Raw genomic sequence first — 13604 nt, 5'->3', positions numbered from 1 at the left:
TTGGTTGATAATAAAATATTTGGAAATTGGGGCCTACCTAGTGGTGCAAGGGATTAAATTGCAGCATTATGAAGCTATCTGCAGCCACTGCAGCATGAGTTCCATTCTTGGCCAAGGAAATGACCTATGGCACAGCAGGCCTCTCCTGTCTCAGCCCTCTGCTCCCCTCAGAAGTGTATTTCAGTTAATCCGCCTGTTCTGCTCCCTCACTCTGTCTCTGGTGAATCCTCTCACTCCCTGCACCTCCGGCCTGTACCCCAGTTCTTGTGTGCATAAAGAAATAAATCTTTTAAAAATAAATAAATAAAAATTTAAATGTACACATTTGTGTTCCTAACCCTAATGCCATTAGCACACCTGACTGAAAGTTTGTGCATCCCCTGAAACCTCCCCCCCCCACGAACATTCACATGTTGAAACGCCCATGGCGATGGTGTCAGGACAGGGGGTCTTTGAGAGGTGATCAGGTCATAGGGTGAAGCACTCGTGAGTGGGATTAGTTAGTTAGAAAAGACAGACTCCAGGTGCAGCAGACATCTCCTTTTTCACGTGCTGCTCCCCTCGGCAGTATATTCCAGTCAATCCACCTGTTCTGGTCCCTGCTGTCTCTGGTAAGTCCTCTCACCTAACGCACCTCTGGCCTATATCCCAGCTCTTGTGTGCATAAATAAATAAATCTTAAAAAAAAAAAAAAAAGACATACCCCAGATTGCTCCCTCATCCCTTCTGCCATGTGAGGATGTGACAAATTGATGGCCATCCATGAACCAGGAAGGTGGTCATCACGGACACTGAATCTGCTGATGCTTTGATCGTGAACTTTCCAACCTCCAGAGCTACAAGAAGTAAATGTTGTTTATAAACTCCCCGCCCTTTGACATTCAGTTACAGTGACGTGGACAACTTGAACCACTAAGGCTAATAGCTATTTCCTTGGCATCACCCAAAACCCAGGCCATCACCGAATTCTTCCTATTGGCTCAGAAATGCTTATGTTTTAGTTCTTTGTTTTTTATTAAGCTATAATAGAAACATAATATCATATTAGTTTCAGGTGCACAACATAATGCTTCAGTATTTGCACATATTACAAAATGGTCATAGTGAGTCCCATTAACACCTGCCACCATACATAGATGTAAAAGTTTTGTGTGTCTGATGAAAACTTTTTTTCAAAGATTAATTTAATTATGCACATGGGAACTAGGCTATAGGCCAGCGGTGCAGGGGTGTGAGAGGAGTCACTAGAAAGCAGGGGAGCAGAACAGGCAGATTGACGAAGTACACTGCTGAGGGGAGCAGCTGGAGAGACAGGAGAGGTCTGCCACGCCATGTGGGTCAGCTCCCTGACCAGGAATCGAATCTGTGCTGCAGTTGATCGCTTCATAGTGCTGAGCTTTAACCTGTTGTGCCACCAGGGAGGGCCCTGATGAAAACTTTTAAAATTTACTCTATTAGAAGTTTTAAAATGAACAGCATAATATTATTAGCCATAGTTTCCATGCATCCCCAGAGCTTATTCACTTTACAGCACTTTCTGGATTTGCTTCTTGATTTCCAGAAGGTGCGGACTCTACCTTGTTTCTCTCTCTCTCTCCCCTGTATTTCCGGTAACTCACTCTTCTCAGCCCTGCCTGCTAAGCACTAACAAAATACCCAAATCTGGATCCCATTTCCCATCTCCTGATTGAATTGTACTTGTCTGTGCCCAGAGCAGGTACTTTTTGCATACATCCAGGTGATTCTAAGCCATGGTCATGCCTGAGAATCAGTAAACCAAGGACTTAATCCAATGACCATTGCAGCCTGAATCAATTCATTTGTTGAGGATTGCAGAAACGGTGGCTCATCAATTCTTCCTCTTTCTTTGCAGGATTGGGAGAGGTGGATGGGAGGCATTTTGAAGAAGAGAAATGGGCATATCATATTTGCTATCACTGCAGTCATCTCCCACTTTTGGCAAGAACACACAAGGTTCTCTTTGAAACCAGCCAACTCTTAGATTTCCATCCTTAAATGAGTGGTGGACATGTGATCCCCGCTGGCCCATCAGTGTGTTTTGTATGTGTAATTGTTGCTGTTTGTTTACACATGGAAGTAGAACCCAAACTGAGAGGCTAGGTTTGGGAACTCTGCATAGGAGAGAGGATCTCTTACCAAAGCCTGTCTGGTTTGGAAAGGGCCACCTCAAAGGGGAAGGTTGAGAATACCGGGGCAGTGTGAGTCTTTGGATATAATAGTCTAGCATTCAGTACTCAGTGCATTCATTCAGTGAAATCTGTGGAGCACCTACACAAAATACTTGTGACACCAAAGGTGAGGGGTTCTCCACACCAAGCAATTCTCTGCAGGCACTAAATGAATGTCCTACAGTTCAATTCCATTATGACATGTCCCAGATTTTTGCAACAGACACCATAGTCCCACAAGAATGCCTGCATTTCAGAAGTTTATTGGAAATACTGGATTTGCAACTGATCCGTACTTCTACATGACTGAGCTACAAAGTCGGGGTGGCCCTACACCTCCCCTCCCTTTCAGGTTTGATAATTATTGATGAAATGACTCAAAAAATGGGTTAAAGCACAGCACTACAAGTTGGCCGCAGCCCTGCAAGTTGGATCCCCAGCGCGGGAGGTGATTTACGTGGTGCTGCAGACCTCTTCTGTTCTCCTCAGCTGTGTACTTCGTCAGTCTGCCTGTTCTGCTCCCCACTCTGTCTCTGGTGAATCCTCTCACCACCCCTGCACCTCTGGCCTGTACCCCAGTTCTGTATGCTTTTTTAAAAAAAGCAACAATACAGAACAGGTTAGCATCATTCTGTGCAAAGATGACATGAAAGTCAGGAATCCTATCATTTAAAAAGAAAGGCTACAGCCCAAGAACAGCTGGGGGAAGAAACTCATAGAGCATGAGGAAGGGCATGGAGCTCCCATGCCCTCTCTGGTGCACCACCCTCCAGCACCTTTATGTATTCACCAAAAGAACACTTAACCCCACTGTTCAGGGGTTTTTATGGAGGTTTCATCAGGTAGGTATGATTAATTAAACTACTGAACACTGGTGATTAACTCATTCTCTTGCCCCTCTCTCTGAATGTGGAGAGTGGAGGGGGCAGAAAGTTCCAATCCAGCCTTGGTCTTTCTGGCTCCCATTCAAATACTATCCAGGGACCCCCGGCCTTAAGTCCGCTTTAGCATGCAAAAAACACACATTACTAGGAGGTTCCAAGGGTTTAAGGAGCTGTGTGCCAGGAACCAAAGACCAAATATTTCTTTTCTATTATGTCTCAGAGGACCCTGGGTAAGTTGATTACAAAAAAAAAAAAAAAAAAAAAAAATTGAAATCCCTGCACCTGAGTTGATACTAGCTAGGCATTACTTAATCACATTTAGGTCAATGAAAGAAAAATGTTTATCTCTGTGAACAATACCATAGAGCCTAGGAGAGTACACTCAACAGTTCATTCCTCAGTGGAGCCCTGCTCTTACTCTTTAGTGAGGGAGACACCTATTTAAGTTACATAAGTAGACAAGTAGACTGAATAGTAGTTTAGATTCTAGAGGTTATGTGGAGCATAGGGAAAGGGACATCAGAAGTGTTGCGGTACTAAATGTTACAGTACTAAACAGAGGGTCAATAAGGTGAGAGTTGCCTTGGAGGAGGAGGTGAGAGAAGTCCTGTGATTACTTGGGTTGAGAACCTTCCAGGCTGAGGGAATAACCAGTGCAAAGCCCTCAGGCCAGGGTCTAGTGTGCTCAAAAAGAGACAAACCAGTGTGACTGGAGCATGGAAAGCAGCAAGAGTGGAGGGTAGGGAGTTGACAGGTCAGCTTGAGCAGGCGAGGTCTTTGGCTTTTACCCCGGGGAAAGTGGGAATGATGGAAGGCTCTGAACAAGGAGGGATTTGATTCAATTCAGGTGCTACAGGTATACTCTGGATGCTGAGAGTAAGTCAGATCTCACTAGGATTAACTAGGGATACATCCCTATACAAACGGATTTTTAAGAAGCAAGACAGTGGCTATGAGGCTTGGTTAGAGCCCCAAAACAGCTTTCATGGCCTGACCCAGGCAGGTTCTGCTGCATCACTGTGCCCTCATCTACTTGGCTGAGAATCAGTCTCTCTTCCTGAAAATCACATTTCACTAATGGAAGTAAGTCACCACATTTGGGCAAATGGCTTTAATTTAATTTTCCTTGTGGAAAAAAGCACATGTCTTTTTAAATGGACATCAAAGAATCACTTACACAGAACCACATCCAGGATACAAATGACCAGGTCAAAAGCTCTCATCATAGTGTTTCAGGATAATTAGGGAGAAGTCAGCCAGGGCAATTAGTGTTTCAACACTGAGAACAAATTTTACCCCTTATTTTTTTACTAAGGAGGACAGACAGAAGAAAATTATCCCTGGAGAAGTCAAAAAAAAAAAAAAAAAAAAAAAGCAGAACCCTTAACCAGATATGGTAATTTCCCACTGAACCTGTTTTCAGAAAGACAAATTGCTAGAAGTGAATGGTAGGAAGGCGCTGCACTGGTGCAGAACCACCTCAGGGTCTGCGTCTGCCTTCCTCTCCCCAGAAGTGGGAAGTCACTGCAGTTGGTTTAATTGTTGTTTGTAAATTTAAACTTCTAGTTCCCCAGTGATCTTTGAAGATAATCAGTTTTGCCACCAGGAATCAAACATTGCCCCCAAACATCATAAAATAAAAACTTGTACTATTTTTAGAACAAAAAAGTTCTCATGCTTTATTCCCAGAGGCAGTTGCTTCATTGCTACTTTGAAGTCAAACTATTAAAAAATTCATGTGTAAACAGGAAGCTTAGGCCAACTCTGGTGTCCAAGTAGGTTTGTCCCTTAGATAATGACCCTCTATTCCACCATATTTTCCTGGTAGCAGCTTAAGAAAAAAGCACCAGACACTAGCCTGTTGACAGACTGTGATGCACACACTTTTTAGCTGCATTAATTTCATTTCTGTAATAAAACTAAAATACTTGACTTCCACCTAAAACACTCAGATACTCTGTGCTTTTAGGAACTTAGCCTTTCATAGTGAGAATCTAATTTGTTGACATATAAAGATATCCTTACTTTCAAGCTCTATGGATAGCTAGCCCTTGGTATAAGGCAAATAGGATCTTATAGGAAGAAATTTATTCTAGAGTAAGATTAAATGTGAATTTGAACCTAACTTCAGAAGGAGGAGGTTTAAGTCATTTTGGTGGTGAGCGGAGGCAGAACAAAGCATCTCTAAGGTTATCCTCACAGTGTTGGTCAATGGAGTGTCAGTTGGCGTTCTGGGGTGGGAGGTATTGTGCCATCAGTTTTGGCTTTGTGGGGCTGTTGAGGCAGGGAAAGGGGACAAAGGAGTGTCTTAAGATCTAGAGCCCCAAACTACACATAACTTCCCAGCAGGAGCCCCAGCAGCTGGGGCTTCAGTCTCATGGCTCCCTTAGTTGTGCCCCAGCCAGGGGGACTAACCCTCGCTCATCCCCTCATAAACCTGCCGTTCCCAAGCTGTGGCTGTTGATGTGCAAGAAATAGCAGTTATACAATTCTGCTTCCTTAGCCCTCTGGTCTAACCACAAAGCATTCCTCTGAGTGATGCCGGCATTAGCAGAAAGTGCCACATCACTGGGGCTCACTTATGACATGGCTTAGGAAACAAGCCAGGTGGTCAAGCTCTCAAATGGGATGGGCCCAAGTCCTCATTTTGGAAAGTCTCCAGCAAGGGCAAATTCTAAACGTTGCTCAATTTCCATTTCTAGCAGGATGTAAGATGTAGAAAGGCTCTGCTTGCTTAAAACACTAGCAGTGGAAAAGCCCCAAGAGGGCCTTTTTTTTCTAGACAAGAGAGCCAGGGGCCAAAAGGAGAGGGGGGACCAGGCTCATGACTGAGTTTAGCTACTGGTAAAAAACCCCATGCAGGAATGCCAGGGGTTAAGAGCTTCTCTGCTCCACCTGACACAGCCCATCGGTAGTTCCAGAAATCAATTTTGGATCAGAGATTCAGTGGACAAGCCAAAACAGTGAAAGGGTCATGGAGGATAGTGGTTTGGAATTCTGGGGAAGCTCAGAAGGCACTTTTTGGGGGTCCCTGAAAGCAAGGTGGCGGGGGCTGGGGAGCTGCTGACTCCCTGTCCTGTCGTATGGGAAAAGCTGCTTTAATACTGTTTTCATAGGCAGAGGATCTGCAGGCCAGAAGGGAGGAGTCTACAAGGGCTAAATCACCTTCTACCTCAGCACACTGAGGTCTTAAGAGGTTCACAGACAGGCTTGGGAAATAGATGGAGGTCTAAGAAGAGCTGTCTTCCACCGTTCCAGAGATTAATTATGAGAACCCATATTACATAAGGGAGAAAACAAACCATCTTCAGCTGGCCTGTGAACACCAGGCAAGGCACAACACATACCCACCAACAGAATGGCCCTGGACAATGCCCCTAATGCAGAAGGCACCTGATACCCCTCCACCAGGCAGGGGAGACCATGCAGCCCATGCCACCCTCATTAAAACCCCTGAAAAGCAGCGAGTTCAGGCATGTCAAAGTCCCCAGTCCCTGCCTGCACTGTAGAGCTCCCAGGGCCTGGGGGCTTGTGATTGAGGCTATTGCAGCCATGGCTAGTGAACAGGTCATGCAGGTGTTAGGGGCAGTTGGTAGCTGATGGGAGGCAAGGCTGGCAGTGCCCTGAGCTTAGAAACAGCCCTTGTGGCTCATGGCTCATCACAGTCCCTGCTGTGGCAGGAGGGAGTAGATAGGGGTTGGGGCCATCTCAGCAACTACAGCTACTTGGCTGGGGGGGTGGAGTATCCCCCAGGGCTGGGCCTTTCCCATTGCTGCCCACACTGGAGCTGGGTTCCAGGGATTCATTCATCTTCTCACAGATGATGTCTACCAGGCGCTCGAAGACCTGTTTCACGTTGATGTTTTCCTTGGCACTGGCCTCAAAGAACTCGAAACCTGGAGGGACATAAGGAGGGACACTGATGAGAAAGACTCTACCACAGGCAGAGCCTGGGCTGTGGCACCACCCAACCTGAGTCTCCAAGACTGACCCTGCCTGAATTGAGTATACTTTAGTCTGTCAACCTCGGCCTGCGCATCTGTGCAGTGGGAACAATAATATTGATGATGATAAAAATCTGCAGATGCATCCTGTTCTCGATACTGGTAGGAAGCTCTCTATCACAAGGTAGTAGCTACAAGACTCCAGGTACGTCCTGGCGCCCAGGAAGAACTGGGATGCCTGTGGGTGACTGTGCTTGGTTTATGTCCAATTTGTGCTGCAAAGAGAAGGCAAGTCACTCATCTAAATTCACACAAGTAATAATACATGCACAGCTGGAATTTATGTCCAGCTGCCTGGCTTTGAATATTCTCAGGCTATCATAATTTGTCAACTTTTATATTTCCAAAGGTAGGAAGTGGTGCAAATACCTTGGGGATCTGCCCAAAAACCGTTTGTCTACAAAATGTGGCCTACTGACATGAAAGTAGTCCTTTCTATTCCTCTGAAAGGCTGATTCAGGCGCTACCTGCAGGTGACTGTCCCTGAATTGCTCCTAATGTGTCCCCACCTGCCACGCCCATTGAGGTGGGTCAGAGATCCAAAAAAAAAAAAAAAAATTACCATATTACACATAGCACAGCGTAAACAGGGTTCTATGCAGCCCTTCTCAAGCTGTAAAATGTCATAATATAAAAATATAAGTAGTTAAATAGTAGTATGTGATTATCTATTTACTAGAATACTAGGATTTCTGTCTGCCTTGTCCATGACTTCATCCAGCCTGGTGCTTGGCAAAAAGATGGTGCTCAGTTACTGTTGCTTACAACTGAATAAATAAATGACAGGCAGAGCCTGAATTAGATCTCCTACTACAAGCTGTGATCACCAAGTCACTAGATTGTCTTCTGGGGGCAAGTCTGGCACACCTTCTCTATGTGTGATTCTATTTCAAACAATCTGAATTGTTTGTTTTCTTAACATTTTTCCCCTGATTATAAATATTCACTGGAGATTCACTGTAGAAGCTAGATACTACATCCTGAAAAATATCAAGACAAATAAAAAAACTCTTTGTAATCATAACACCCAGAAATAGTTACTACTGTTTTTTTTTTTGTTTTTGATATTTAGTTTTCCAGTTTTTAAAATACAAATACACAATGGTTAGGGTTGGGTTTTAAGGGATGTGTGCATGTCTGGTCTTTTTCCTATAAAATTGGGATCAAATTCTCTCTCTCTCTTTGTACTCCAATATTTTAAATTTAGCGACAGAATGACAGCCTCCCCCGCCCCCACCCCTGCTACCCCCCCAACACACACCATTCCCAATTACTAGATATTCCCTGCAAGAAGGAACCCCAGCCTAGGGCTGGGTCATGGTGGATTTCCCCAGTTCCAGGCAAATTGAAGGTCCAGGGTCTGACCACATGAGCTTACTCCACAGCACACCAGGTTGGAATTCCCAGAAAACATAAGGGACAGAGGAGCAGGTTACATGACACCACAGGGAACAAAAAGCCAAACTTAAATGGGAGACAGTCCATAGAACAAAGATTTACTTTCTCCAAAAAGACAATGGCATGGGGTTGAACTTTCTTTTTAAAGGGCCAGATCAGGCCCTCCCTGGTGGCACAGCGCGTTAAAGCACTGCACTAAGAAGCTAAAGCCACTTCAGCATGAGTTCGATTCCCGCCCTAGAGGTGACCCACATGGCATGGCAGACCTCTCCTGACACACCCACCGCTCCCCTCAGCAGTGTACTTCGTCAGTCTGCCAGTTCTGCTCACCACTCTGTCTCTGGTGAATCCTCTCACTGCCCCTGCACCTTTGGCCTGTACCCCAGTTCTTATATGCATAAATAAATACATCTTTTAAAAAATAGTAATAAAGGGCCAGATACAAATATTTTTGGCTTTGAGGGCCACGTGGTATTGAGAGTTTTACATCAACAATAATTTACATTCATGTTCACCCTTAGATGCAACCCACCCACAGCTCTGACTGTTATTACTGCCACATATATTAGAACTCATTTACTCTTCATGACAACTCAATGAGGTGGAGCTGTTATCATTTCTGTTGCACAAACAAGGAAGTGCAGGCACAGAGAGCTGAAGTCACTGGTAGTACAAGATCACGAAGCAATCGAGAAATAACACTGAGTTAATGTTCCACCAGGGCCAACATTAGCTTATTTAACCTTTCTAACAGCTCCAAATATTCCCTGCAAGAAAGTAGGGGCAAGAACCCCAGTCCAAGACCCGGTCATAGCTGATTTCACTATTGCCAGCCCAATTGTGGGTCTAGAGTATGACCACACGAGCTCACTCCACAACAACAGTAAAAACAGCAAAAAACAGTTAACACAGTTTTCACTTGTTTTCGAGATGGAGAAATGGAAAGAAGGAGGTCCCAAAACAGATGGATTGTTGACTGGGATTCTAACTCCAGGTCTGGGCCCTTAACTTGCTCTCCTCCTGCAATGATGATACCACCTCCCAGAATAAAAGTCCCAGGATAGCCTAGAATACTGGATACTCCAAGATCAGATTTTCATGTAGCCTAAATTCTGAATATACAGTCCCACCTGATTCCAAAAGGTAAAATGAAAATCCCCCTCCCACTCTGGTGCCCTGGCTTCCCATTTCTCAGACACACATAGGTCACCACTGCTACTAGATTTCTGTGTATATCTCCACATTTTCTTTAGGCAAACATGCTTTTATTCTTTTCTTATCTTTTTTATACACTAATGCAGGAGTGAACAAACTCCAAACCATAGACCAATTCTGGCCCATTGTGTGCTTTTGTAAACAGGTTTTATGGACAAATGATCACACTCATTCATTAGTGAAACGGATTGTCTATAGCAACTTTGAAGCAGAGTTGAACTGTTGCAACTCTATGGCTAAAAATACTTCCTGTCTGGTCCTTAAAGAAAGTGAGCCCTGGACTAAAGGGAGCAGTAATAACCATGACTTTTACAGTTTACTTTTACCACTCAATCATATATCCCATAGATCTTGCCATAGTGAAACACAGAGAACAGCTTGATCGATTTTATGGCTGTATAGTATTCCACCATGTAAATATATAGTCATGCCACTTAATGATGGGGATATTCTCAGAAACAAATCATTAAGTGATATCATATTGTGTAGACATCATAAAGTGTAATTACACACCTAGATGGTATAGCCTATTATAACTAAGCTACATGGAATGGCTTATTGGAGCTATCATCTTTTATGTGTTGCCTCACTGGCAGTGCTATCAAGTTATTGCCATCTTTTATAAGGTCCATCATTAACCAAAATGTTATTAAGCAATGCATAACTGTAAACTTTATGTTTAGCTGTTTCCACTACTGTGAGGTTGTCAAAGTTTTCCTCCTACTAACACTGCTTCAGTTTGATATAAGCCATTTCCCACATTGTTGTAGATTCTGTAGAATAAACTTCCAGAAGTGATTTTGCTGAGTCTGGGATCACAGGGCAGTGAGGAAATTGAGAATTAACTGTGGATGAATCTCCAAAAATTAAATGGAGAAGGTGGCATGTTTATGGACATTTCTGGGGAGGATACTCAAAAAGCAAACTGCTGGTGATTGCTCTTGGACAGAGGACCTGAGGGTAGGGATGAGAGTTAGGTGTGGGAGGCTCAGGGCCTGTGGGCCAGGTTTTATACTAACCAAGGTCATCAGCAAGCCTCCGGCCATCCTCCGCAGCCACAACACGCTCATCTTCCAGGTCACACTTGTTCCCCACAAGGATGACCTGGGCATTGTCCCAGGAATAGGTCTTGATCTGTGTAGCCCTGTAGAATTTGAGGGCCATTAGGGCTGGAATTAGGGGGTGGGGTGGGGAGGGCAAAAATCAGGGTGTCAGTGGTCAGCAAGCACTCACCAGTCCTGCACAGCAGCAAAAGACTCCTGGTTAGCAACATCATACATCAATAGGAAGCCCATGGCACCACGGTAGTAGGCTGTGGTGATGGTACGGTAGCGCTCCTGGCCCGCAGTGTCCTGGGTGAACAGTGGAATCAGACAGCTGGAAGCACTGTTTACCCCACCCTGGAGGCACTTGTCTGAGGGTGCACTGCTTTGTCTGCTCTTAGTCCCAGTTTGATGGGTGAGACATGAACCTGCCTATATAATCTCCAGTCAATTCGGAGACATGGGCCTGTCCTCATAGGCTCTAGATTGATGGGAGAAACAAAGGCTGGCCCACAGAGCCTCTAGGATAATTAGGGGATCATGGGGGCTGGCTGCACAGCTTCTAGTCTAATGGGATAAATCTGGCTTGTCCACAGTCTCCTGGATGAATGGAGACATAGCCCTGGCCCTAAAGGGTTCCCAGTCTGAGGGAATCTGTGGCCTCTCAAAGACTTATGAGCCCCTTTGACCTCACCTCTAAAAACCAACTTAGTGACCACAGACAAGAGCCACATGAGCCAGAGAGTGCCCTATTGCAGGCACCCTACAGTGTTGTGTTCATTACCATGGCAAGTGTTGACAGCAGACACTAGCCCTGAGTGGCAGGCAGGCTCATTCAGGGCCCACAGTGTTACCTGAGATGGTACCAGAACCTCTTCCTCAATGGTTACCAGGACTTCTAACCCACCATCTCCTTTTCAGACTTCATAGGACAGAGCACATCGCCCTCATTTGACAAATTAATCACATAGATAATTCCCCCCTACTCATCATACCTACTCCAGGCTACCTCACCAACTCTGTGGGACCCTTTCACAACCCTATACCCTTACATGAGATCTCTGGAGTAACTCTAGCCCTCCCACCCCAACAAAGCAGCCCAGGTTGCTGGCCCACCCAGATCTGCAGTTTGATCCTCTTGTCATGCCTGTAGACCGTCTTGACTTTGAAGTCAATGCCCACAGTACTGACAAAGGCAGGTGTGAAGGAGTCATCGGCATAGCGGAACAGGAAAGACGTTTTGCCCACGCTGCTGTTGCCGATGAGGAGCAACTTGAACATGTAGTCGAAATTCTGGTCTGCTGCATCCCGGGGGCTGGTGGGGGTGTCTCCTGCTGATGCCATCTTGGCAGGGAGCCTTGGCAGGGGGAAGGGAGAGGCCTAGAATCCTCAACTGGGGAGGACTAGGGTCCTGTAAGGAAATCAAACACCAGAGTAAGGGCCCCAATGCATTATGTCAGGCCTGAATTCAAGTACTGGACTCTGGGCACATCACTGGCTCTCTCTGGGCCTCAACACCCTCCTCTGGAAAATGGGGATTTTTACCAAATACAAAGACACATGGGGGACACATGGGGTGCCTCCTCTGGCCAGTGAGGAACCAGATCTTGAAGAAGGTATAGGTGTGGACTTTGCCCCAGGCTAAGCAGCTGGCATGGCCCAGGTATGAACTGGGGGGAGGAAGACCTTGCCAGCTGGATAGAGCCTCTCTCTCTCCCTCCCCCATAGCCCAGAGTTCATTTTAACAGGTATCAGCCACTGGAGGGCCACCTCTTTGTTAACCCCAAGGGGGGGGGTGTAGTTTCAGGGGGCTACAGCCTAGGTTTAAAGCCTAGTTTCATCTCCAAGTGGGTACCTCCAACTTCTGTTTGTAAAAGGGGCTGGGCAGTCTCCCTAAGGCAGGGCTGACTCATCTAAGCCCTAGCCCATGTTGGCTTGGTGAGAGTGACAATCCTCAAGCCTAAGGAAACCACCCCAATCACATAATAATCAAGAACACCCAGACTTTCTTTCCTGCCAATCTGTCTTGACAGCTGGGCTGCTTCATTTGGGTCCAGGGCATCCCCCCAGCCCTTATTCCTCCCTAGGCCTCAGTTTTCCCAGCTGGTTACTGCTGCTTCCAGAGCTGAACTGGGAGGCACCAGAATGCCTGGGTGAGTAGAGGGCACACTGACGGGAGAATCCCAGGCATAATTATTTCAAAACAGCTTGTGGAACTTTTTTCCATTTTAAAGGAGAACCCAAGAGGCCCCTCTTTCCTGCCCTGCCCTGGGGCCCCACCCCAAGTACTGGGAGAACGAGTTTGAGGAGGGCAAGAGAAGAGGCAGGAAATCTTTCCCCAAGCTGGGCCTGGCCTCCAGGCTGGAACCCTCAATTCCCCGCCCACAGCACACCTGTCAGTCGGTCTCACCTCTTTCTGATTACCTGCCCACCTCCCCTCACTCCTGACAGTGGGTGAGGGTCCCAGGAGGGTTGGGCCCTGTTTCCCTTCACTGGATTGGGGTAACCCAGCTGGTGCAAGGGAGCTCAGGGGCTCCCTCCCATCACCATATGGTCCCAGCCCATGTCCCCAGCTGGGCTCTCTGCTCCTCCCGCAACCAGTTAACGCTCCCCGAAGAGCCCAGCTGGGTGGGGGCGAGGGAAAAGTGTCGTCCCACGCCACCTGCCTTTGTTCTCCTGGTCCTTTTCCTATTCTCCCTGTACCCCCAGACCTGTTAAGACGCAGAAGTACAGGGCTCCCTAGCTGGGGGAGGGGAGGAGTGTCACCTCTTGTTGGGGGACGATGTCCGCGGGCGTTCTGCCTCCGAACTCGCTGCAGCCTGGTCTTGGTCGCGACCCCAAACCCTCCGCCTCCGCCGCCGCCGCCGCCGC

The 13604-nt window shown here is 46.4% G+C and overlaps 1 protein-coding gene across 1 annotated transcript; it reads right to left on the bottom strand.

Moving 5' to 3' along the window:
• Positions 1 to 3320: 3320 nt before the first annotated feature.
• On the bottom strand, positions 3321 to 13594 carry RAB3D (RAB3D, member RAS oncogene family). The gene is made up of 5 exons (XM_004689009.2): positions 13500 to 13594; positions 11850 to 12144; positions 10924 to 11042; positions 10710 to 10834; positions 3321 to 6969 (listed from the first exon to the last, which is right to left on the bottom strand). The coding sequence occupies exons 2-5, from the start codon at positions 12075 to 12077 to the stop codon at positions 6782 to 6784; spliced, it is 660 nt and encodes a 219-aa protein (XP_004689066.1). The 5' UTR covers positions 12078 to 12144; positions 13500 to 13594; the 3' UTR covers positions 3321 to 6781.
• Between the last annotated feature and the right edge of the window lie 10 nt (positions 13595 to 13604).

Source organism: Condylura cristata, unplaced genomic scaffold (genome assembly GCF_000260355.1).
Source record: "Condylura cristata isolate star-nosed mole 26May11 unplaced genomic scaffold, ConCri1.0 scaffold00025, whole genome shotgun sequence".
Taxonomy (NCBI): Eukaryota; Metazoa; Chordata; class Mammalia; order Eulipotyphla; family Talpidae; genus Condylura; species Condylura cristata.
Note: the sequence above shows the minus strand (reverse complement) of the source record. Positions and strands in the feature narration are given on the sequence as shown.

Excerpts from the sequence above, each read along its gene's own strand:
- RAB3D (XM_004689009.2), bottom strand. The coding sequence starts at position 12,077 with ATGGCATCAGCAGGAGACACCCCCACCAGCCCCCGGGATGCAGCAGAC. Across the intron at positions 11,043-11,849 it reads GGATCAAACTGCAGATCTGG|GACACTGCGGGCCAGGAGCG; the intron begins GTGGGCCAGCAA and ends CTGTTCACCCAG. Across the intron at positions 10,835-10,923 it reads TTTGCTGCTGTGCAGGACTG|GGCTACACAGATCAAGACCT; the intron begins GTGAGTGCTTGC and ends CAAATTCTACAG.